Source organism: Antechinus flavipes, chromosome 4, assembly GCF_016432865.1.
Source record: "Antechinus flavipes isolate AdamAnt ecotype Samford, QLD, Australia chromosome 4, AdamAnt_v2, whole genome shotgun sequence".
NCBI classification, from domain to species: Eukaryota; Metazoa; Chordata; class Mammalia; order Dasyuromorphia; family Dasyuridae; genus Antechinus; species Antechinus flavipes.
This window is the reverse complement of record NC_067401.1, coordinates 16460817-16485552: the sequence shown is the minus strand read 5'-3', so window position 1 is coordinate 16485552 and position 24736 is coordinate 16460817. Positions and strand designations below refer to the sequence as shown.

The 24736-nt window shown below is 51.8% G+C and overlaps 3 protein-coding genes across 5 annotated transcripts in view; 1 reads left to right on the top strand and 2 right to left on the bottom strand.

Moving 5' to 3' along the window:
• Nucleotides 1-4822, top strand: part of LOC127558660 (NADPH--cytochrome P450 reductase) — an 81960-nt gene extending 77138 nt beyond the window's left edge. For all 3 annotated transcript variants that reach the window (XM_051991890.1, XM_051991888.1, XM_051991889.1), the window contains 8 exons: nucleotides 116-232; nucleotides 480-598; nucleotides 1300-1481; nucleotides 1574-1723; nucleotides 2919-3189; nucleotides 3276-3421; nucleotides 3519-3604; nucleotides 3725-4822. In XM_051991890.1, coding sequence (XP_051847850.1) covers nucleotides 116-232; nucleotides 480-598; nucleotides 1300-1481; nucleotides 1574-1723; nucleotides 2919-3189; nucleotides 3276-3421; nucleotides 3519-3604; nucleotides 3725-3869 — 1216 coding nt within the window. In that variant the 3' untranslated portion in view covers nucleotides 3870-4822. The remainder of the gene's footprint in view (nucleotides 1-115; nucleotides 233-479; nucleotides 599-1299; nucleotides 1482-1573; nucleotides 1724-2918; nucleotides 3190-3275; nucleotides 3422-3518; nucleotides 3605-3724) is intronic.
• Nucleotides 4823-5120: 298 nt separating this feature from the next.
• TMEM120A (transmembrane protein 120A) lies at nucleotides 5121-11336 on the bottom strand. Its single transcript, XM_051991891.1, has 12 exons — nucleotides 11196-11336; nucleotides 8545-8663; nucleotides 8015-8131; nucleotides 7728-7787; nucleotides 7344-7439; nucleotides 7118-7207; nucleotides 6831-6896; nucleotides 6517-6578; nucleotides 6173-6265; nucleotides 5992-6056; nucleotides 5736-5804; nucleotides 5121-5651 (listed from the first exon to the last, which is right to left on the bottom strand). The coding sequence occupies exons 1-12, from the start codon at nucleotides 11274-11276 to the stop codon at nucleotides 5541-5543; spliced, it is 1029 nt and encodes a 342-aa protein (XP_051847851.1). The 5' UTR covers nucleotides 11277-11336; the 3' UTR covers nucleotides 5121-5540.
• Nucleotides 11337-14310: 2974 nt separating this feature from the next.
• Nucleotides 14311-24736, bottom strand: part of STYXL1 (serine/threonine/tyrosine interacting like 1) — a 49023-nt gene continuing 38597 nt past the window's right edge. The window contains exons 8-9 of the mRNA XM_051991887.1: nucleotides 24018-24130; nucleotides 14311-17644 (exon numbers count right to left, since the gene is read on the bottom strand). Coding sequence (XP_051847847.1) covers nucleotides 17513-17644; nucleotides 24018-24130 — 245 coding nt within the window. The 3' untranslated portion in view covers nucleotides 14311-17512. The remainder of the gene's footprint in view (nucleotides 17645-24017; nucleotides 24131-24736) is intronic.

The following is a 24736-nucleotide window of genomic DNA, read 5'->3' as shown; positions in this document are numbered from 1 at the left end:
TGGCTCTGGTCGGGGGCGGGGCCGTCCTGGACGAGGCGGGAGGGATCATTGGCCCTTCCCTGCCGTGTCCTTGTGCTTCGGGACATCTGGATGCCAACAGAGTTCTTCCTCGCAGGCCTTTTGATGCCAAGAATCCTTTCCTGGCTACCGTGACCACAAATCGGAAGCTGAACCAGGGCGGAGAACGCCATCTCATGCATCTGGAGCTAGACATCTCAAACTCCAAAATCAGGTAGGAGACCCCGACTCCCCTGGGCCTTCTGGGGCGGGGGGGCCTCCTGCCGCCTCCACAGGCAGCCGAATGCCCCGCACAGAAACGGGCTGGATCGGGGGTTCTCACCAGTCGGAGGACCTTGCACACCCATTGCGCGGCTGGGCCTCAGTTTCTCACCTGAAAACATGAATGGGGGATTCATAGGTGACCGTGGGGGTCCCAGCCGGTCGGAGCCTGGACCTGTAACTCTGCTTTCCATCTCCAGGTACGAGTCCGGGGACCACGTTGCTGTGTACCCGGCCAACGATGCGTCGCTCGTTAACCAGCTCGGAGAGATCCTGGGGGCTGACCTGGATGTGGTCATGTCCCTGAACAACCTGGATGGTGAGTCTGCCCGTCCCGGGCTCGCCGCTCACGCCTCCCCCTTTCTGTGAGATGGCACAGAACTGCTTTGGGGAAGCCCATACCGGCCTGGGCCAGGCCCCCACAGGGGGTTTTATAGGGATTTTTCAGCCTGTTCCTAAAACTGTTGCTGACTTGGGAGCCCTGGGACTGAAGCTTCCTAATTTATCAGAGAGAGACCCGAGGCCCGAGATGGAAAGTGATTATGTCAAGTTTCTGCTTTCCTTATTGGCTCAACTGTTGGGCCGCTAATCTGGGCAGATGAAGGCTGCTCCCTTGGATGCCGAGAATCCCCCCAGCTCCCCACAAGTTTTCCCCTGCGTAAGGAGAGAGATGATGGAGAGTAGAGGGAATGGCCAGTTTGGGGAGCAGAGGCCGAGAAAACTGGGGTTACTGTATTCCAGAGGGGGCTTTGGAGCAGAGCTGTGGGGTAGTCAGGTGCCGGGTCATTGGGGTATGGTCCTGGTGGTGAGTGTGAGTGTGTGTGTGAGTGTATGTAAGTGAGTACATGGGTGTATGTATGTGAATGTGAGTGCATGGCTGTGTGCGCACGCGCTGGAGCTGCCTCCATCTTTCCCCAGTGCCCAGGGCTCTTAAGGGCCTTGGTTCAGGATCAGGCCGATCTGGGAGAGGGCACAGGCCCAGGTGTGCATCCCCCAGTCAGTTGTCTGTCTGTCTTGCAGAGGAGTCCAACAAGAAGCATCCGTTCCCCTGCCCCACCACTTACCGCACGGCGCTCACCTACTACCTGGACATCACCAATCCCCCCCGAACCAACGTCCTCTACGAGCTGGCACAGTACGCTGGGGAGCCCGCCGAACAGGAGCAACTCCGCAAGATGGCGTCCTCATCGGGCGAGGGCAAGGTGAGCCCTCCCCCCGGCCCCGGCTCGGCCCCCCGCCGCCTCGGCCCCGCCGGCAGCCTCACCCTCGGTCCTCCTCTCACTTCCCTCCATAGGAGCTGTACCTGAGCTGGGTCGTGGAAGCCAGGAGGAACATCCTGGCCATTCTTCAGGACTACCCCTCCCTCCGGCCCCCCATTGACCACCTGTGTGAGCTGCTGCCCCGCCTGCAGGTCCGCTACTACTCCATCGCCTCCTCCTCCAAGGTAGGTTTAAGAGGGGTCTCCGCAGCTCCGGGCAGGAAGCCGCGCTCCCCAGAAGGTCCGCTCCCCTAACAGTCAATATTGCTCAGCAGAGAGCGCCTCGTTTCCTAATCTGTACAATGGGAATGACAGGAATACTAGTGGTGGCTCCCTCGCCAGGTGAGGGGATGCACAGAGAACCTCGGACGCCTCGGATTTTAGCACTGCCCTCGCCCCGTTCCCAGCCACCTCTTGCTTCATTTTCTTGCCCCTTCAGGAGCGGCCCGGCCCAGTGCTCCAGCTCCTGGGAAGCCAATCAGTGTCAGGAGGCAGGTGGTCCCGAGGGCAGCAGAGGAGGAGGGGAGAGGTGGATGGGGGGAGTCCAGCGCGCCCCCCCCCCAAGATAACCCTTTTGGGCTGGGCCTAAGTCAGCAGCCGTAAAGCCCCTTGGCATCTGGGCCAGTGAAGCCCTCAATGGCTGCCCTGCCCTTCACCCCTGGCTTCTTAAAAGTAAAATGGTGGAAGAGTCTCCAGGGGCTCCCCCAAACCAGGGGATGCCCTCGCCATATCATGAGAGGTTTTCTGGGCCAGCGCACCTTCCCCCAGCTCCTGGAGCATGAGGGAGATGTAGGGACCTGCCAGGGAAGGGTCCCGGGCCCTCCATTCTCCCCCGGGGGCCCTTTGGGAGGGTGGCTGCTGGGATGGGGCAGTCAGGAAAGGCTCTGTGGGCCCAGGAGTGGGGGGTGGCCTGGAGGCTGCTCAGCCCGGGCTGGGAGGTGAAGGGTTTTAAAGGCCAAAGGAGGAGGGGGCTATATGAGGGTGGGCCTGGAGTGGGGGAAGATGCTTCTGGCCTGGGTGTGGAGGATGCCCTGGCAGAGAGCCCCAGAAGAGGCCGAAGGGGGCTCTGAGGGTTGGCTCTGTGTTCGGACCTGGGGGGGATCGATGTGAAAACTGGTTAGAGACGGGGAGGGAGGGGAGCTGGGGGTCCCCGGGTGCAGTTACGGGAAGCGGGAGCAGGGGGGGCAGTGATTCCTGCTCTGCCTCCTCAGTTTCAGACTGGGGGAAAGTGATACAGGAGGGAAGGGCGCCGGCCTCGGTTTGCTCAAAGTACCAGATTCCTAGCCAAGGGCCCGGCCGCGGGCCAGCTCGGGGGGCCCGGCCAGGAAATGGCCGCGGGCCTCGCCCTTCCTCCGACGCCCCCCTCGCTGCCGCCCTCCAGGTTCACCCCAACTCGGTTCACATCTGTGCCGTGGTGGTGGAGTATAAGACCAAGGCGGACCGAATCAACAAGGGCGTGGCCACCAACTGGCTCCGGGCCAAGGAGCCCGCCCAGGAGAACGGGAACAAGGCCACCGTGCCCATGTTTGTGCGCAAGTCACAGTTCCGACTGCCCTTCAAGCCCACCACGCCCGTCATCATGATCGGCCCGGGCACCGGCATCGCCCCCTTCATGGGCTTCATCCAGGAGCGAGCGTGGCTGAAGGAGCAGGGTAAGGCGGGCTCGGACCTCGGCTCCTCCCCTTTCCCCTCCCCCCCGGGCCCGAGCCCGCGCTCAGGCCCTCTCTGGTGCCCCCAGGTAAGGAAGTGGGGGAGACCGTGCTGTACTACGGCTGCCGACGGGCCGATGAGGACTACTTGTATCGGGAGGAGCTGGCGCGCTTCCACAAGGACGGAGTCCTCTCCCAGCTCCACGTGGCCTTCTCCCGGGAGCAGGCCCAGAAGGTGAGACCGCGGGAGGGAGGGGCCGGGGCTTCGAGGAGGGGGGCGGGGCCGCGAGCCCGAGGCTGAGCCGGCCCCCAACCCGCCGCGTCCCCACCAGGTTTACGTGCAGCACCTGATGAAGCAGAACAAAGAGCATCTCTGGAAACTGATCCAGGAGGACAGCGCGCACATCTACGTGTGCGGGTGAGTGGGAGCGGGGCGGGGGTGCGGCGCGGCGGGACTGGGGGGCTCTGCAGGGGGAGGGGGGCTCGGGGCGCGGCCTCCGCATCTAACCCCCTTGGCTTCCTTCCTCCCGGCCTCCAGGGATGCCCGGAACATGGCCCGGGATGTGCAGAACGTGTTCTGTGAGATCGCGACCGAGCTCGGGGGCATGAGCCAATCCCAGGCTGTGGACTTCATCAAGAAACTGATGGCGAAGGGGCGCTACTCCCTGGATGTGTGGAGCTAGCCTGGGGACTGAGAGAGCGCAAGGGGCCGGAGGCGGCCTCGGCCCCGCCCACCCGCCCAGCCCCGTTGTTCTGTAATCAGCCCTTTTCTCTTTGCCTTCTCACTCTTACTAGGTTATTTCCACTTGGCCTGGCCGTGGGGGAGGGGGGTTCTGGGGGAAGCCTGGCCACCCCCGCAGAGCCCGCTGGCTGCCTTGGTCACTCTTTCCATTGCCCCAGAGAGGCACGGGACCACTCTGCTGCTTCCCTGCTCTTGAGGTCAGGAGTTTGGGATTGGGCGAGGGGGTGGGGGGGCAGGCCAAGCCTGCCTCCCATCCCCGGCCCAGGGCCCTCTACCTCAATTCCCAAGTGCTACTGGGATCGGAGTGGGGAGCCCAGCTCCTCTTCCTTGTGGAAGAGGAGTTAAGGGACCGCGTCGGTCCCTTCCCCAGTGCCTGGAGTCCAGGGTGCCTCCGGCCAGGGCTCTCCTGTGCCAAAATGCCCACCTCCTTCCCCCCAATTGGGGGGTCGGTGTCCTGTGGCCTTTGGCCAAGGCCTTGAAAGCTGCTGCTCAATGAGTAAGGGGGAGTGGAGGGAGCAGTCTCAAAGCTGGGGCTTGTGCCCTTGTGCGGCCTCCATGGCTCCCCTTCCTCCTGTTCCCCAAGTTTCCTTCCCGTTGGCATTGGCTCAACCATGAAGCAGGCTTTGGAAGGAGAGTGCTGGGTGCAACCCCCCAGAACGTCCAATGAGTGTAAATAATTATTTTGAAATATTCTTTGATCTTGGAATAAAATTGTTTTTTTTTTTTTTTCTGTATCTGCCCTTGGAGTAGCTTGTAATTGTGTGAGCAGCATTTGCTTGAGTGAGTTCTAGAACCTCATCCAGACCAGCTGTTCCTCCCGATGTGAATAGAGTTCCTAGAGGACTTTGTTAGTTGATATTGTTCCCCCATATTAAATGTGAAAACTGTACCAAATAGCCTTGTGTCAGTTTGTTCACTATGATGAAAACAGGCAAAATTTCCTTAGCGCCCCCTCCCTCCCAAGAATTTACTGGTTCCATTCATCCACGTGCTGAGCCCAGAGGAGTGTGGGAGATGTTCCTTGCAAGCCCAGGCTTCCCATCCAGCTGCTGGAGGAGTGTCTCCAGCTCCCCAAGGGCTGCCTGGCCACCACTGCCCAGGCCCTGGGGCAGATGGGGATGAGCAGCAGCTGGGCAATGTATCACGGAGCTGCCCTTGGGTCCAGTAAGAAAAGGCTTCCAGTCCAGCCACCTCCAGCCCCCGCCAATCCCTTTATTATGGCCACGCTTCTCACTGCCATAGCTTCAGCACCGAGGCTCACAAAGGGCCTGAGGGTATGAGGAGGGGGGCTAGAACAAGAGGAACCAGGGGAAATGGGAGGATTTTTTCTTGGACCCCATAAGTGCAGGGTTCATTTAGGGAGCAGGAGCTGGCTACGGGCAGAAGGTCCCAGTCCAGGTAGGGTACCTGCCCTTACCCAACAATGCATCGTCCCTGTGATTAGGGGTGGGGTGGAGGAGGGAAGAGTTCCTCTGGGGCCAGTCACTGATTTTCCTGGACAAGGAGAAAAGGTGGCGGCTGCCGTGGGTCTCAGCTCAAGGCAAGGCCAAGGGATCGGGGCAGAGCTCGTCTCGCGTCTGGCCTTGAGCTCGTCCCGCGTCTGGCCCCGGCATCAGTCCTTCTTGTTTCCCTGTTGGCTGTGGAATTTCTGGTGAACCACCCTGAGCGTAGTGAAGAAGTTACCGAGGAAGAGCAACAGGAAAGGGAGGCCACACATGAGCACCTGGAGGGAAAAGGGCAGGATGGCAGACGGCGGCCCTCTCGTGGGCGCCGGGTGCTCCTCCTCGCCTCCCCGGGCAGCACTCACCTGCCACTCCTTACACTGGGGCTCCCGGGCCAGCTGGAACAGGGTCACCGCATTAAACAGTTGCCAAAACTAAAGGATGAAACGAGTTTGAGGCTCGTGGCAGGGCTGGGCCTGGCCCCGGGAAGAAGTCTCTGCCGGGGCTGCCCCTTGGAAGGTGTCCTTGCTCTCCAGGGGGGAGGGGGAGGGTGTTTCCCCAGCTTTGGGCCTAGCGCTAGGGGCACCGGGGAGCGGGAGGGTAAGGGGTCTGCAGACTCACGTGGCCAAAGAAGAGGAAGGGGAGAAGGAAGGTGAGACCCCTCCACATCCAGGACTGGAAGCCCTCTGGCAGAAGGAACAAAGGAAAGGAGAGCGGCATTAGGAGCAGAGTCCCAGGGTGAAGGCTGCTGGGAGCCAGACCTCTCCTTCCCTTCCTGGGAGGAAGGAGAGGCTCCACTCACCCACAGTGAGGTCCATGTTGTGCCTCTCGCCCAGGGCCCGCAGGCGGTACAGGCAGCCGCTCTGGTAGTAGTATTGGAGGAACTGTACAAAGCCTGGCAGAGAAGGCCGAGGGAGGCCCTGTTAAGGAAGCCCTTGTCGAGGAGAGCCAGAGATGCGGGGAGGCTCCTCTTCTGAGCCCCTCCCCCCTTAGGAGGGCCCGGGTTCATTACCCTTCATCCCAGCCCCAGGCTCCCTCAACCCCCCAAGGAGCAAGTGGTAATGCAATCCCCAAGGCCATCCCGGAGGTGGTGACAAGGGGTGGGGGAGGCCCCTGCTGAAAGGGGATCCACAATCTGAGACTCACTCTGGTACATAGAAAAGGACAGGAACTGGTTTCGAAACTTCTGGTACATGAGCCCATCGGGCCTGGGGTAGGGAAGAGAAGCGGTGAGGAGGCGTCTCCCTTCCCTCCTCCTGTGGCCCCAGGTTCAGGGTGTAAGCACCAGGATCCGGGGCTGCAGCTCCCCCCCCCCCCCCTTCTCTTCATCCGTCTCCTTTTTCTATAAAACGTGAGCCCCGGATGAGAGGCCCCCGAGCTCCCCCCCCGGCTCTGCCTGTGGCTCTGGGGAAGGCGAGGACGGAGCTGAGAAATGGGGGGCCCGGAGGGAGGAGGCTCACCATGTCAGCATGACTCCGGACAGGAAGGTGGAGATGTAGTGATGAAACACCCACCAGCCTTTGATCCTGAGACAGGGGAGAGGGACGGCTCGACTTCCCTTCCCAGAAGCCCTCCCGCCCCGCCACCTCCCCCAGCCTTCCAGCTGGTCCTGGTAACCGGGCAGGATCACTCCCACCCACCCACCCCGTAAAGGGATTCCCCTGGGGGCATTGGAGGAAAGGAAGTTGCAGCCCCCCCACTCCGGAGGGGAGACGGGCCGGGCCACAGCGTGTTTGGGGCAGCTCACCGGGACCCATTGTTGATGAGGATGCTTTCCCGGATGGTCAGCGTGCAGTAGTACCACACCAACAGGAAGTTGAAAGTTGCATCTGTCACCCTGAGGATGACAAAGAGGAACTGCAACTTGGGGCGGTGGAGACAGGAGGAACCTGGGAGCAGGAGGCCCGAGTCTCCCGGCCCCACCCATCAGCCCCAGAGTTTTCGGTCCGGCCCAGAGCCGCCCAAGGACCCACCTAGAATTGAGGAGGAAGCGGCAGGTGAAGGAGATGATGATGAGGATGATGGTGAGATAAAGCTTGAACTTCTCGTACTCGTCCTTGTAGGCAAACCTGCGGGCGGGAGGTCAGGCCACACTCCCTGAGTCTCGAGCCAGACCGAGCCCCACGTCGGGCAGAAGCCCCGGGACGGGCTGGGACTTCTGGCTGCCCTCCCAAGCCCGTGCTGCTCAGTTGGGGCTGGAGAGAGCCTCATTTCACTTGGGGGACATGGAGACCCGGAGAGGGCGAGGGGCTTGCTCAGCCACTGGTGGGAGCAGCAGAGCCGGACCCCGAGGCTGGCTCCCGAGGAGGCTGGGGAGCGGGTAGGGAAGGGGAGACACCGGGGCTGGGCAAGATTACTTAGCCTGCTTGCTGAGGAGGGTGACATTGACGCTTCCCAGGACGAGACTCAGGTAGATCCTGGAGGGAGGGACGAGGAAGAGCGGGGTGAGGAAGCTCTGGTCAAGTCCTCCAAACCCTGGGCCCTCCGGGACATGGAGCCGTCCTCTGCCCTCCCCTATGGCAGCCCAGCCCTGAATCTGGACGAAGAGGGTTCCAAGAGGCCCCCTCAGCCCCAGAGGCCGCCTGAGCCCAGAGCAGCCCCGCTATGGAGGAGCCGCTTGTCTGGCACCGGCCCGTCTCCTCACCCATTTTTCTTGGGCAAATAAGCCTCCATGTCAAAGAAGGTCCCCTGTCGTTCTTTGATAAGGTTCTCGATCTCTTGCAGCATCTCCTCCTTGTCGGATGGAATGGAGGCTTTGCATCTGCAGGGCATGGTGGGAAAAGAGGGACTGGCCCAGCTGCAGAAGCTCTGGCCATCCCAGGATCCCCCCACACTCCCCCCGCCCCGGCCCAAAGGGCTGCTGAACACCCCAACCAGCTCGGGACCCCCAAAGCTGGCTTCAGGTTTCTCAACGCTCCGGACGCCACTTAGCCCCTCTCTGTTCCAGGCCAGCAGTTCTATTTTACAGATGAGCAAACAGCCAGGTCAGGCTGCCCTGCCTTGCCCAGCCACGGCTGGTTCTTGGTGCTCGCCTCGCCCCGTCCCGGCCGGGCCCTAGGAAGCCAGCTCTGGAGCCCCAGAGGCCCCCGGCCCTCCCAAGGGCCCCAGGCGCCATTGCTCTCCCTCTCCCCATAGATCAGTGGGCTGGTGACCCCCAGCACCCCAAGCACGTACTTCTTCAGGGTCAAGGCTAGTTCTCTGAGCTTCTTCTTCTGCCGGGCAATGGAGGTAGAACAGTGACTCTGCAGCTTGGTCAGGTCCTCAAGCTTCTGGCGGTACTCTCGGTGGGTCTCCTGCGGGCAAGGGAGGAGCCATGATGAGGCTCGGGGACCACGGGTGAGGTGAAAGAGGAAGGGTTCCCAAAAGACCCTCCCGAGCAGGGGCAGGGGCTGCAGACATCTGGCGCCCAGAGGGATTAAGTCAAACCACATCCTGGCTAAGCTGCTTTAGATGGGCGGGCCCCAAGGTGGTCCCCATGCCCACTGTGGAGCACCAAGCAACATCCCCTCCAGCCACCAGAGGGAGGAGGCTCAGTCTGGGCCTGGCCCCATGGGAGGGGGGTGGTTTGCTGGAAGGGAAGGTGGCTTTCCAGGTTAGGGGGAAAGGAGGAAGAGTTGAGGGCTTTATCCAGAAACATGGAGGCTCCCCAGTTTAGGTGGCCCACCCACCATCTCCACGATGACCATTCACCAATCCCAGCAATGGAGAAACTTCTGGGAGCCCCCGCCCATGGGCAAAGGGCCCCTTGGGCCTTTTGAGTGAGAGGAGTCCCCGTGGCCATTTCACCGAACTCAGGAGCCCAGACTTCTCCGGCCACTGCTTGGTGGGGCACTGGGAATCCAGGCAAGCACAAAACAAGGAGTCTCAGGGTGGGCGGAAGGGGCATCCCGCCGGGGATGGCAGCAGCCCACTGACCCACGGGGGCATCTCTCCCCTTCCAGATGGTGTAAACACAAATCTCTGCCCCTTGTCTGGCCTCCTGCATCTCAAATCTCTTATGTCTGTGCTGGGTGACATGGAAACCAGCCCATTGGCCAAGCGGGCCACCTCCTCCAAGGAGACAGCTCCTCCCATTGCTCTGCCGGTCCAGGGATCCCGAGGAAGCCATCCACGTGTCCCTCCTGTCACTGAGCTGGAGTCCCTGCCAGCCTCCCCAGCAGCGGGAGTTCCCTGCCTATTCTGCCCCAAGTTCGAAAGCTCATGATTTCAGAGCAGACGAGTTGGGGAGAGGGTTGGGCAGGGGTCGAGTCTCCCATCAGCACAACAGGGGTTCCCTCACGATGAAAATGAAGCTTCTTCCTTTAGGGGCCCCTCCAGTGCCCAGTGGGCCTTCACCTACAATGGCGAGGAAGAGGGCCGGTGCCCAGCTAGGCCATGAGGAGCACCGACAGGGAAGGCCCTGCTTTCAGCCTGCGGCCTCCCCTCCCACCACTTCCATTAGGGCCCCGGGTCCCCTGACTTTTAGGGAACGGGGGAGAGCTGGAGCAGCGAGCTTTCGGGCTCTTCTGAGCGCTCCCCGCCCCTGGGGCTGAGCTGGCCAACCTTCGCTCCTGGGGCACATCTGAGGCTGAGTCCCAAGTGTACCCTGGGCACAGGCTCTAGGTGACCTTCACCCAATTTCCTGCCGAGGGGCCCTTTGCCCTTGGAGGTGGGACTCTTAGAAGAGATTCTCGGTTCCCGGGATTGGGAAACTCTCGGGTGCTGGCAGTCGTGGACCAGACAAAGCCAGCCCCCAAACTGGAGCGCATCCATGGTTCTGGGTAAAGCCACACCCAGATGCAGTGCGCACAGTGGGCAGGGGTCAGGACTGAAACTCTGGGCAAGGAGCACGCAGGGAGTGCCGGGGAGAGGGGGGCCGGGCACCGGCTGCAGCGGGGCTGACTGCGTCTCCAGCGGCCCCTGAGTCCTGGCCGGCGTCCGCAGGTGGCACGAGGGTCCCGGACCCTCTGGTGGGCGGCCCGGCAGCCGCAGTAAGGCACTTGCAAGGCGACCCGCCTGACGGCCTGGGGGCCGTTAATGCCGCCTCCCCACGATTTCCGGCCCCATCCCAGGGCTGTCTAGCTGGACAATGGGCTGGTTGGCGCGGTGCCCAGTAGCGGGTCAGGAAGGACATGCTGGGGAAGGTTAGCTGGAGGCCCGGGACACCCAAGTGTGTCAGAAACCAAGTTTCCGAGAAGGGTGGAGGAGGTGGCGCCCCCGGCCGAGCCCTCCTGCCCAGCAGTCCAAGCAAGGAGCCACAACTTGGAAAGGGCTCGGGGGCCACCCCGGGCAGCCTCCGTGGGGAGGACCCTGAGGGGCGCCCCCGGGCGGTGCTGCCCCAGCTTCGGACCAGGGAGCCTGGGCGCTGGCGGGTGTGCTTGGGGGTGCGCGCGGCCCCGGCCCCGGCCCCCAGCACGACTGCAAAGGCAGCGGGAACTCTGGGCGGACAAGGAGCCCGCAAAGGAGGAAAGCGGACGACTTGGCTCCGCTCCCGGTGACCTTGGGCCCCCGCCCTGGGCCTCAGTTTCCTCCTCTGTAAAATGAGATGGTCAGGCCAGCCGCAGGCTCTCGGGGTTCGCCACGCGGGGCATTCCCAACCGGGCAAGCCCGGGAATCAGGCAGGGCTGCCAGACCTCCGCCGCCCCGCTCTCTCCCTCACTCCCCCCAGGGCTCCCACCGCCTCCCTCCTCGGGGCAGCTCTTCCTTTTGTTCGCCCAGCCGGCGGAAGCCCGCGGGCAGCTGCGGAGGGTCCCGACCCCCGGGATGGACAGCCCGCGCCGCCCAATCGGGGCCCGCACCTGCCCGGTTCTGCCAATCGGCTGCAGGGGCGGGTCCCGACCACTCACCTGGATGCTCTGGAAGTCCTCCTGCAGTTCGTCCCAGTCCCGCAGACAGGCGCTCACCGAGGGGGCGGGGAGCCCCTCCATGACGGCCCCGCCGCTCCCCGCGCCCGCCGAGCCCCGCGCCCCTCGCCCTCTTCTCCAGCCGCCGCTCCCGCTCCCGCCGCTCCCGCTCCCGCCGCCGGCGCCGCCGCCGTCCCCGCCGTCCACTTCCGGGGTCCGCCGCCGCCGCCGCTGGCCAATGGGAGGGGGCGGGGCCTCGAGCCCGGCGGGCCCCGCCCCCGCCGCTTAGGCCAATCCGGGCCCGGGTCCAGGGAGGCGGAGTGCACGTGCAGGCCCGCCCCTGCCCCCGCCCGCCGGCGGCCGAGCCTGCGGGGATGCGTTGCTTTCCCGTGGCTGAGCCTGAGGAGGAAGAGGAGGAAACTGAGGTTGGAAGTCCCGCCCTGCCGGGCCCAGATTAATCCCCTGCTCCCTTCGGGCCCCAACCCGGCGGCAGACCCCGCCCACGCGCCTCCTGCGCACCGGACCTGGACCCGAGCCCAAGCAAGGGGGGAGGCCGGGACCCCGGCTCACCTGCCGCGGCTGCGGTCCCATTGCCGCTCCCGGAGGCTCTCCCGCCGCGGGCGGGAATGGCAGGAAGGGCAGCCGGGAAGACTACTTAGGGCACCGGCTGGGACCCGGGCAGCTCACCTAGCGCCTCTCTCTGTCTCCGTTTGCATCTGTAAAATGGGGGTTATAACCCCTACCTCCCAAGGTCGTTTGGAGGATAAAACCAGGGATGCTTGTAAAGGGCTCTGACAACCATGCAGAGCTTGTTCCCCCCACGCCTGTGAAGGGCAAGTGCCATCATCTTCCTCTGCCTTCTCTCTCCCGAAGGCCTCTCACCTGGACCAGCAGCCGCCGCCGCTGGGCCTCCTCGCCTCCACTCTGTCGTCCAGTCCCACCGCGCTTCTCCAGCAGGGTCTCTGACCACGCTAATGACACCGCCCCTCCCCCACCCCTGATTCAATCAGCCTCCCAGCATCAATGGGAAAACTCTGGTTTTAACCTCCCGGGCCGACCTTCGGACCCCTCACTCCCCTTCGCCTACTTTCCGATCCAAGGACATCGGCCTCCTTGCTGTTCCTCACACTCGCCACTCCCTCTCGTGCCTAGAATTCCCTCCTCACCTCTGCGGCTTGACTTTTCTGGCTTCCTCCAAATCCCTCCTAAAGTCCCGCCTTCTACAAGAACACTTTCCTCCACTCCCCTTAATTCCAGCGCTTTCTCTCATTAGCTCCGAAGTGGCCTCAGAAAGACTCATCTTCCCAAGTTCCGATCTGGCCCCCGATATTTCCTAGTTGTGTGACCTTGGGCAAGTCCCTTGGCTCTGTTTGCCTCAGTTTCCTCATCTGCAAAATGAGCTGGAACATGGAATGGCAAACCTCTCTGGTATCTCTGCCAAGGACACCTCAAATGGGGTCACAAGAGAATTGGATGGGGCTGAAAGAACTCAATCACAAGTGTCTAGAACAGAGTGGGTATTGTATCGTTTTATATTGCTCTCGGCCCAATCGACCCCAGTCAATCAACAACAATAGACTAATTGAGCAGCCTTCCCTTTCCTTTGGTCATAAGAAGCGATAGGACCGGCAGTGAATGGATCATATGGTGAACAGCATTCGACTTAAAATCAGGAAACGATGGACATGACTGAAAAAACAGCTTGTCGGTTTATAGGCAGCTTGCACGTTGGGAGCTCCATGAGAACAGCAACTATCTTTTGCCCATCTTTGTATCTCTAGCAACTTAACTTGGTGTCTGACACAGGATGTGCTCAATAAAATAAATGTTTGTTGATTTGACTAGACGCCATCTTGCCTCTCTTCATAGTCCTCTCTCTGGTTGAGGATGGTTTTTTCCATCATGAGTCTATTGGAATTGCTTTGAATCACTTCATTGTTGAAAAGAGCCACGATCATCACATAATTTTGTTGTGGCTGTGTCCAAGGTTCTCTTGGTTCTACTTGCTTAGCATCTGCTCATGTCTTTCCAGAATTTTCTGAAATCGACCTGCTTATTTCATAGAAAATAATATTCATGTACTGCCCAACTGATGGGCATCTACTCAATCTGAGTATCAACCCTGTGATATATGATCACAGAGTGAATGGGTCTTGAAATCAAGTCTTAGGATTCCTTCTGTCTCCCCTCCCTGGGACAAACCAGAACATTGGAAGGCTTCCATAGGTCCTCCTAAGTCTTTGAAGCCCTTCTCAATTCCTTCCCAACTTTCTGTGTTTGTATTTAAAATGAGAGGCTTATATTAGTTCTCATAGAAACAATTTATCAGAATGGGCTTGGCTTCCACTTATAGGAGCTTCCCAACCTGCTTTCCAAAGAAAAGTCAAAAGTAAATTATCACACCTTTTCCCCCCAATAATGTTTTATTTTAATAGCTTATTTTTCAAAATACAAAAAGTTTCCAACATCCATCTTTGCAAAACCTTATGTTCCAAATTTTTCTCCCTCCTTCCTCACCATCCCTCTCTCCTACATAGCAATTAATGCAATCTAGATTACACATGTGCAATTCTTCTAAACACATTTCCACGTACATCATGCTGCACAAGAAAAATCAGATCAAAAGGGGAAATAAGAACAAGCAAAGAAACAAAAAAAAAGGTGAAAATACTATATTGTGATCCATATTCAGTCTTCATAGTTCTCTCTCTGGTTGAGGATGGTTTTTTCCATCACGAGTCTATTGGAATTGCTTTGAATCACTTCATTGTTGAAAAGAGCCACGATCATCACATAATTTTGTTGTGGCTGTATCCAAGGTTCTCTTGGTTCTACTTGCTTAGCATCTGCTAATGTCTTTCCAGAATTTTCTGAAATCGACCTGCTTATTTCATAGAAAACAATATTCATGTACTGCCCAACTGATGGGCATCTACTCCGTTTCCAGTTCCTTGCGACTATAAAAAGGGCTGTTACATTTTTTTTCACTTGTATATCTTTTTTAAAAAATTGTTTTTGTTACATTTTAAGATCCAATTATCTTGCTACCCATCCTGCTAGAAGCCACCAAAACACACATACACACACACACACACACACACACACACACACACACACACACATATGTGTGTGTATAAACCCATACTATTTCTATTAGTTCTTTTAGAGGTGGATAGTATTTTCCTTCATAGGTCATTTGTGGTTGATTTGAGTGTTTACTCAGACTAACAGTTATTTACAATTCTTCTGCAAATAATATTGCTGTTATTGTATACAATATTCTCTTGATATTGTTCATTCCACTTTTCATTATTTTATGCACCTTTCTACGTTTTTCTAAAATCATCCAGCTCATTTCTTACAGTGAAATAGTATCTCATCACAATCATATACCCAATCTTAGCCGTTCCCCAAACGCTGGGCGTTCCATTTCCAATTCTTTGCCACTACAAAGAGAGCTGCTATAAATACTTTAGAACATAGAACAAAGTTCCTTTTCCTTTTTCCATAATCCTCTCGGGAAACAGACCTTACAGTGGTATCGGTGGGTCAAAGGGTATAAGCAGTTTTATAACTCTTTGGGCTTATTTCCAGACTGTTCTCCAAAATACTGGATCAAGTTCACAGTGTCACTGGCATACTTAGGACTGAAGCACTGGAGTAGATGTCTGAATCTCTGCTTGGTCACCCTCATCAGCAGGGCTTTTTCACTCTGGAACCTCAAGGCTCTTTTCTTACACTGATGAGTTCTTTTGTTTCCCATTCTCCAGACTGCCCCACCATGCCCCACCTTCCAGCCCTCATTCTTGGAGAGCAGAAATTATCTTTTTGCTTATATTTGTAGCCCTAGAGTTTAGCACACTGCCCATTCATAGTGCTAAAGCTTGTAGACTTGACTCTCTCCCCCTCCTATTATTTCTCGGGGGATGGACCCATCCAGAAACCTTTCTGGGGATAGAGGAGTGCCACCAAACATTGTCTAAAGCAGGTGTTTTTAACCTGGAGGTCCATGAATTAAAAAAAAAAAATTGATCACTATTTCAACATAGTAGGCATCCTTTATAATCCTATTTTTATTTTACTCATTTAAAAACATCTGAGACGGGGTCCACAGACTTCACCAGACAGATACTAAAGGGGTCTGGGACCCCCCAAAAGGTAAAGAATTCCTAAAGGTTAATGGGAGTAAAACCCTGCTGACCACAAGCAGCTCACATCCTCTGACTTTGGGCCGTTTTGCCACATGCATGTAACAGCTCGTCTTGGGGTCTCTGCCGGCTTGCCCCAAGAGGAAACGCAGAAGCCCCCAACAGTTCGTCTTCTCTGCATCTCTTCCTGATTTGCTGCAGATGCAATCCAGAAGCCATCAAGGAATATGGTCCCCAAACGTGTCGGGCTCCTTTCAGAACTTCTGTCCTTTATGAGGGATCCCCACGCTCTCCCCATCCCTCACCTTCTCCATCTTCGCACATCCATCTCTGATACCCGAGATCTGGGAAGTACAGAAAGGCCTTAATTGTACAACAGCTAGTGGCTGCTTCAGTAAGTTTATTTTTGACTGGATCTATGATTTCATTAGCATAGGGAACTCCCAGTGGACAAACATATATTTCAGCGACTGCTCTGCAACACAGTCAGAGAATTGCTTGCCCTGAGAGGTCACTGTGACTTGTCCAGAGTCATCCAGCCAGTGTAAGTCAAAGGCAGGGCCTATCTCTCTTCCCACTGCTCTGCTGTCCTTCAGATAAGGTTTTAAATATCCTAAATTCCCTGTGTTTTGGATTATCGCTGTTTCTTCTGAGAGGCAGATTTGTGGGGTAGAAACAATACCAGACATTCATTTAGTCAGGAATGATCTATGATCCCTAAGTCACCACGTTTACCTTTTCCTTTTCAGTTTCATTTGTAAAATGTTTTATTCTCTATGCTGATCTTCCCTGAGGTTATTTCATAAGGTTTAGATTGCAAAAAATGTGTGGCCTAGCTCTCTTATTTACAGATGGATCCTTAAGCTCAGGGGAGAAAGTGGCTTGCCTGAAGTCCCCTGTCAAGTAGCAGAGGCCTGGCTTGAATTCAGACCCATTAGTCTTTCCAGAATACAACTGATCCCCTGTGTTAGCCAGCTGAGCTCACTGGCCATCAGAGGGATCTGCTATGGTCTAAGCAGGGGTCCTCAAACTACGGCCTGTGGGCCAGATGCGGCAGCCGAGGACATTTATCCCCTTCACTCGGGGCTGTGAAGTTTATTTAAAGGCCCACAAAACAAAGTTTTTGTTTTTACTATAGTCCGGCCCTCCAACAGTCTGAGGGACAGTGAACTGGTCCCCCATTTAAAAAGTTTGAGGACCGCTGTCACTCTAAAGGAACTTAAACTCCAGGAGATTGTGTCGAATCCTAATAGCTCTCGAAATGTGGTTATCTTTCTGTGAGCAGCAGAGATAACCAAGGCAGGCAGCAGGGAAAAGCTAACAAACTGGGAATAATGAGATGCTTCTGGAGACCTCTCTCTCTGGGCTCACTGAAGATGTGGTTCTCGTTGGTCAGGATCCACAGGCCAGGTGGTTGTGGCTGTCCTGAGGACTGATAACATTTGATCCCTTTCCATTCTTTGGATAGCAGAACCTATAACTCTATTTGGAATCTCACTGGAATCTGGGTGATCATTGAGGCTTCAAAGCTTAGGAGATTCAGAAATGGTTGGATTTTGGTTGGTGGAGAGCACCCTGGGAAGAATGTTTTTCCAATCCCAATCTCCCCCACTCCAACTTCAGAGTTCCAAATCACTCCTGAAACTCTTGGGACAGCCTTGAGGCTGAGGCAGACCCTGATGTGGCAGCTTTAGGCTATGCTGGGTCCCATAGGTCAGGAAGCTTCATGATCCTTGGAGCTTCACTGATGCATGGGATAAGCTGTGTGGGCCCGGTGTACCCCTTCAGTGCAAGGACCTGAAAGGTACCCACCTAATTGTTATGAAAGTATAAATTTTGACTTTAACTTGGTCGGGGGTGAGGGGATGGGGGACAGGACACCTTTTCAGTCAGGCTGGAGAGCCATTTCCAGATGTGCTCCAGTTGGGCCAAGGACGCAAATACATGAAAATTCACATCATAAGACTGGGAATTGGAAGAGATCTGAGCGATCATCTGATCCTAAGCAGTGCTTGGAAGCCAAAACCACTTGGAAATTCTGGAATCCAAGGATGAGGAGGTGAACCACAAGAATCCCCTCCCTCCGTCCTGGCCCAAGCTGGTCAAAGAGTCGACCTCAGCTGAAGTGAAGAAATAGAAGGCTTTGTTTTTCTGGGAAGCTTCGGGGAAGGGTCAGTAAAGAGGATCCGAAATGTCGGTGACAGGAGCTCCATGGATCACTTTCTCCCATTCCACCAGCTGCTTCACAAAGCCTCTGTTAGGTCGAATGTTGTTTTTACAGTTCTGCACGTGAATCCAGGATCTCTGCAGGAAGAAGAAAGCCAAGTTTTGTCAAGAGGGTGGAGCAGTTTGTGGCAATATCTTCCCTTATGTAAGAACCAGTGAGATAATGTTCCCTGGTAATATTTATTTTCAATCTTTTGCTTTATTATTCAATTAACAAGCATTTATTTCCTCTCCCTCTCAAAATTCCTTCCCGTACCCCAATTCAAGAAGAAAAAAAAACTCTTTGCAACATATATACATGTGCACACAAAGCACATCCCCACCCTGGCCATGTCTTGCTCTGCATCTTCAATCCATCACCTTTCACAAAGCGTGCAGCGTGCTCCTTCCTCCATCACCTGGAATCACAACTGGCTGTTACATTGGCCAGAGTTCTTTCAAGGGCTTTATTGTCTTCCTGATGTTGTTATTGCATAACTTGTTCTGCTAGCTCTGCTCACTTCACTCGGCAGCAATCATTTGTTGGCTGCTGCTTTTTTAACATCTTGTTGCTCGAGTTCATGCAGATGTCACCCACGAAGAGCACTTTGATTCCATCCTTGGATCTTAGGGAGTTCCATCCAAGAACAAACCATTTTCACTTCCCTTTGACAAACCCAATGTATGATGTGCTTGAGAATGGCCTTTGTGAATCAAGGGCTGGGTTTTTTTCCCCCCAAAAGTATTTCCTTTGGAAAAATTTTTCTTTTTGCAAAAGCATTTTCTTTTGGAAAAAGTATTTTTTTTCCCCAAAAGTAAACATGTAGCCTGTTTTATTTTATCTTCTGATAGTAGCTATCAAACTTCTTATTCATATTTTTCAATAACAAATGGTCCTGGGACAAGTTACCCTCCTGAAATTACTTTTTATATTAAATGTTCTGTGAACTACTTTACGTGCAGGTACAATAAATGCTTTTTTTTTTTTTTTTTTTTAATTTTGCAATTGAATAGTCATATTTGGATACAAGCTCTTCCTCTGTAGGCTCCAACTCCAGTAGTAACCAGAACAAATATTCAACCCATATAATTTTGACAACCTACATTTTAGTTTGGAGAGATTATAAAGTTCTGATAGGGTGACATCAGTTAAAAGCTATGTTCAAAATTTCTATGGGTCAATGTAATGTACAGGCAATTGTGGAAACCAATTTGACCTATGATGATGGTTCAGTGAGGGCAGATAGATGGCCCAGGACTGAACCAGGAAATCAGGAAGTTTATTATCTGGCCTCAGACATTTATTATGTGACCCCAAGCACGTCATTTGCCTCTGTGAGAAGGAAATGGCATCTGTGCCGAGAAAACCCTAAAGGGAGACATGAAGTGTTAGACATGACCAGAAATGACTAAATAACAACGGGTTCGGTTTCTGTACAAGTTTACTGGTTGACTTAGCTCTTATTTTAAAATCTGTAATTATAGGATAGAGATTTGTCGTCTGTTAGCAGGCCTCTGATCTGATTCTTGCCACAGGTCACATCTTACTAAGTATTCTAAGTATTCCATAGGTGATAAATAATGATAACCTGGAGTAAAGTGTTTCTAACATTTCTTTGTAAAACTAACCTTATCACTAAGTCTGGGCTCCTTAAAGAACATTTCTTTTGGAGTCTCTGTTTGATGGTCTGGTGTTAAGTTGTCATCGTAAGTCCCTCATTACCATACAACAGTTATTTGCTCTATGTTTCTTTATCAATGTATAGACATTTCCCATGCAGTGTCTCTTGAGTCTATTCTTGGAGTCCAGCCATTCTACGGGCTCTAACCAGAGGTAAATCACCTTCAGTTATCTGAGAGAAACCTTATTATCAGTCTTAACGACTGCGCAGGGATTCATGTCTGCTTGTTCCAAAAATAGTTTTGATTTCGATTTTTTTAAACTATTATTAATTGTTTCCTTCTTTTTGTAAATATTCATTTTTGTTTTTTTTTTTTTTCCCCTATAGACCACTCACAGTGACAGAACCCAAGTTTCACGAATATTGGATGGATTTTTCGAGGCTACTTTTCAAATCTGTTTTAAGCTATTTTGTAATCTGAAGAAATGGACAATAAGACTGCCATTGGTGAGTTCTCCTGTAAACCTAGTCTTTCCATTCAGATTTCATTTCAGGCTGCTAGTAAATCTCTCAGATATTTAGGCTTCCATTTCCTTTATGCTTAGTGGGTCTATGTTATCATCTTTATTCATTTGGTTCAATGTGACTTCCACATTCAAGCTCAAAGCTTTCAGTGCCTATCTTTCCTCGGCATAGCTTAAGGACATTATACTGGTTGAGTCCAGATACCATTCTGATATTGCTGGAGAAGGAATTCACAAAAGGAAGGAGCCCTTTGGTGGAGTCTTAAAAGTTGACCTTCTCCATGTCATTCAAATGATTAATAAGATGTTTGGGCTTGATTCTCTCTGATTTGGGACTCAGGCTTATGTCTATTGAAGAGTGATAATGAGGGATTTCAGGCAGAATCATAATAGGTTTTTTCGGAAGACAAGTCATGATTTATATCAATTACTTTTTTTTTTTTTTTTTTTTTTGCTGAGGCAGTTGGGTTTAAGTGACTTGCCCAAGGTCACACAGCCAGGAAGTGTAAGTGTCTGAGGTCAGATTTGAACTCAGGTCCTCCTGACTTCAGGGCTGGTGCTCTATTCACTGCACCACCTAGCTGCCTCTGTCAATTACTCTTGATGTTATTATGTTGGTAGCTTGTTTTAAATACAAACTAGTTTTCTGGTGTGCATCTCAAGTGCTCTTTAGTGCTACTGCTATAGTTGGATTTATTTTGCTTAGTCCCAGTAAGTGGACAAGTATGAGTATGAGATGGAGTCAAAGGCTTTGCCATAATCATGAGAAGCAGCACAGATTGATGGCTCTTTGGGACGGCTAATTCAATAACTACCAAGTAGAGTTTCTCTTGTTGTCACCTGGGCCTAACCCCTTTTGCTTTTCAGTTAATACATGGTTCTTTTTTAAGTGTTAGAGATTTGAGGGATTAAAAACTGTATATGTTTTACATAAAGAACACAAACACACAAATAGCCAGCACTGGTCTCTAAAAGCATAGGGCTGCACCAAGACTTCCAGAACTTTGTTTGGGGAGCTCTCTGGTCATCTCATCTTCTGGGAATGAATGAGATGCTTTCTGTTAGTGAAGATAGGATCAGGTTTCTGTCCCTTTGCTAGTCATTCAGAGATTACTGTCATGTACATGAGCCATAGCCCCAGATCTCTCCTGCCCTTTACCCCATTCCAGAAAGGCAGAACACCTGGAGTTTGTCAACTCCCTTCACATGATTTCTGTTGATTATTTGATAATGTTTTGTGGTATTGGGTTCTTGGGATCATTTGAAAATTAGAAATGCTTTCCCTATTCCTTCTGGGGGCGGGGGGAGGGAGGAGGGAATCTCTCCATTCACTGTAGTAAAAGTTTTCACTTGACATTGGATTATTTATCCTAGCTTTGACTTCTTGTATTACCTTAACTTTTGTTGTTTTTCTTTCCATTTCTAATTAAAAGAATACAGAATTTGTGTTATACTTTTATTTTCCAAGATCCATTTTGTAGATTACTTTTATGTTGCCTTATTTGGGCAGTACCGCCTTCATGTTTTCTCTATCACATGTATGAACTATATAATGACCCAGTTTTCCAAAGCCCATTTTCAGGTCTCCAGGACTCTCCCAAATTGCTAATGCCATTCTATTGTTTATCTTCTTGATGGCATTGAATGTCCTCCTTAGCTTTATCCATAGCAATGATTACTGCATATATATTATAGTGCTGTCCTCAAACGTTCATACTCTTTTATGGGAAAATGCATTCACTCATGGTGCCATGGGAAATTTTAATTTGGGATTATTCTGTTTTGGTACCTCAGGTCTTTTAGTTAGATTTAATGGCTATGCTGAAGAATGGCTCCTTGAAATTCTGATCTAAGTATGCTCTTCTCCTTTTCAAAGGCAGCTGAGACACTAGTTTTGTTTTTGTCGTCTGTTTGGTTTTTAGATCTAATTTCCAAAGTTTGGATTTCCAGTGGTTTCAGATTTCTGAACCTTTCCCCTCTTTAGACATCAACAACTCCACAAATTGTCTCTTATTTCATCTATTCTAGGTTAAAGGGTAAAGTTTTTGTTTTTTGCTTTTGCCCTATATTAGTTGCTTTATTTTGTGACTTAGAGCTGAGAATATGTTGACAAAAAGCAGGAGGAAGCTCTTGCCTATAACTGGTTAAGATCCGTTTTGAATGTGGCTGATATAAGAAAGCCTTCGTGTTTTTAGTCCAGTTCGTGAGTCCTCATGGCTTTTCTACTGGGCAGATGAAATCATCTATATGTGTTACCTTTCTAAATAAAATGTGAGCTCATTCAGAACACAACCGTGTTACTTTTCTATTTGTATCCCCAAAGGTTGGCACAGTGCAACACAATAAATGCTTAATATAAGCCTTTTCCTCCTTCCTTTCCTGTTTTCCTCCTCTCTCTCCTGCCCCCTTGGCATTCAGCACTGGACACTGAAACACTGCCAAGAGGTGCAATTTGGATATTTCAGACTTTCCCGGGTCCAGCTTTCTTGCTTGCAGACAGACACTAACTTGACTGTCTTGTGCCAGACTGACAACCAAGCAGCATCCTTAGGGGTCAGCCCACATCCCCATGCTCCTCTGTTTCTTTCATTCTTAGTAGCAGGCCTGGAGTAGGAGGATGCTACATGTTCCCAAGAAGTCAATACAAAGTAATCTCAAGGGAGACAGTTAATAGCCATGGGCTGAGGAGGGCAGAGTCAAGAACGACTTCAAAGTAGCAAATCAACAGATGCTATTGTTTAATAGACAAACTTTATCCCATGACTGCCAAGACTCATGTTCCAATGGGTTGGACTGACGTGTCTTTCCTAGTGTGTGATACAGTGACTAAGATACAGACTAAGAAGGAGGGTCATGGAGTTTTTCACTGGCCAACATATAACAACCCTAGGTAGAGTTTGTTCTGTCTCTTGACAGATTATACACACACACACACACACACACACACACACATATGTATAATAAAGTCAGGAATATGAGTCTGGATTGTAAAGGACAACAGCCAGAATTGTTTTGTTTAGCTTTAAATTCATTTGCTTGCCAACCCAGAAAAAGATCTTGGGAGGAAAGTGGGCTTTGCTCTCCTACCTTCCACAAAGCTTTTGTGGATATTTTTGACATAACCTTTAAAATGGATTTTGGAGGCACCATCTTCCCGTAAGGGCATAAGTAAGAAGTATCAGAAATTTCCAACTCTAAGTAAGTCAGACATTTGTTTGATTTCATGGACTATGATTTAGCCTTCAACAGAGGTTAAAAAAAATTTAAATCTTTGCTGAAAGGTACCCTGCCTATCTTCTGTTCTCTTTTAATTGGATAGGGTCTCTCACAGCTTCTATCCATGACTAAAGAGCTGGCTTTTATTAGGGAGGGGCTTTCTAGTCCGTACATCCTGGCAGATGGAAACAGTGATAGCTGGTTACTGACCCTCAAGAGATAAAGATAAGAAAATGCTAACCAAGAAAAGTTCAATGACCAAGATAACAGCAAATAACCCCCAGGAGCCAAGACTTTCAGAGATGACACACCCAGCAGAGGGAATCTTGACAAGAACAGGGGCATCAGGAACCTTGTAAACACTGAAGGTGTGAGTTGCTCTGGTCAAATATATCTTAGGCACATATATTCTTTGTATGTGCAGTCTGAATGGTGATTGTGTGATTCTCCCCATGTGTATACATGGAGAGAATTTTCTAAAGATTGGTTTATTGTTATTATTAATATTATTATTAAAATTATTTTATTTAATAATATCTGATTGACCGGTCTGATTGGCAGAATCAACAGATTGATGTCAGGTATACAGCAAACACAGATAAAAATGAAATAGATAATGAAGATGATAAATGTCAACACGGGGTATGCTGGAGCCAGCTTGTGAAGAATCAATTAAAAAATTTCAGGTGTGATCAAATGCATCTGAGAAACCAGCTATTGCTACAAATCAGGGCTTGGTTCCTAGTTTTATGGATTTTCTAGCTTATGAAAGTATTAATTATGCAGATTAAATAAAGTGTGTGCATGTATTTTTTATTCTGAGAGCCTGATTTAAACATTTATCAGCACATCCAGGTATTGCCCTACAAACACTGCTTAAGCTCAGCATGAGATTACTAGGAGGCTCATGAGTAGAAGTCATCCCAATCCTAAAGGATAATAATATAATAATGATCACCATAGTTGTTATGGTGATCATTATGATCATTATTAGCATCTATCTAAGATTTGCAAAGCGCTTTAGGTCCATTATCTCTTTGAAGGCCCACAGCTGCCCTTCCTGTACTCCAAGGAAATGAAGGAAGAAAAAAGCCATGTTGGTCTACATACCCTTAAGGATTCTCTATTCCGATGCATGAGATAAGCCAAAATCACCGTAGAACCTCGACTTATTCCCAGAGTAGAGAAAACAAGGATGACAGAGCCACGGCTAACATGGGCATCTGAAACAAACAAACAAACAAAAGTTATGTTAATTGAATTTCATATACTTTGGTATTGCAAATTGTACTTCCCATGTCATGTACATGTATAATTATAGCCTGATGGGAAAATATATCTAAAGATGAAAAAAGACATCAGAAACCATCTAATTCAATCCCTTCATTTTACAGTGCAGGAAACTGAGGCCCAGTTTATCCAAGGTCACATAAGTATCAAATATCAGAGGCAGAATTGAACCATGGTCTTCCCACTGTCTTATCAGCCTCTGAGACAATCAGCTCTAAGAGAGAAAGAATGATATCTTATCTAAACTTTGTACCTTTTTTTTTTCTTTTTAGAACTTAGCATTGTATTTATTAAGCAGAGTAAGTCTTTGTTGAATGAAATGAATGGATGATCTGTGTTGATTCTGGGAAATGGCATTTCCTTTCCATCCTGAGAAACGGCATATGAACTTTCCCCATAACTGAATTCTATTGTGACTCCTCTCTGATGAGCAGAAGATGTGTAGAGGAGGGGTTAAGTGTCTTACACTTGCTTAGCACCCACTTAAGTGATGGGTTCAGGGGGCTGAGTGATGGACAAGAGCTGAAAGCATGCGATAC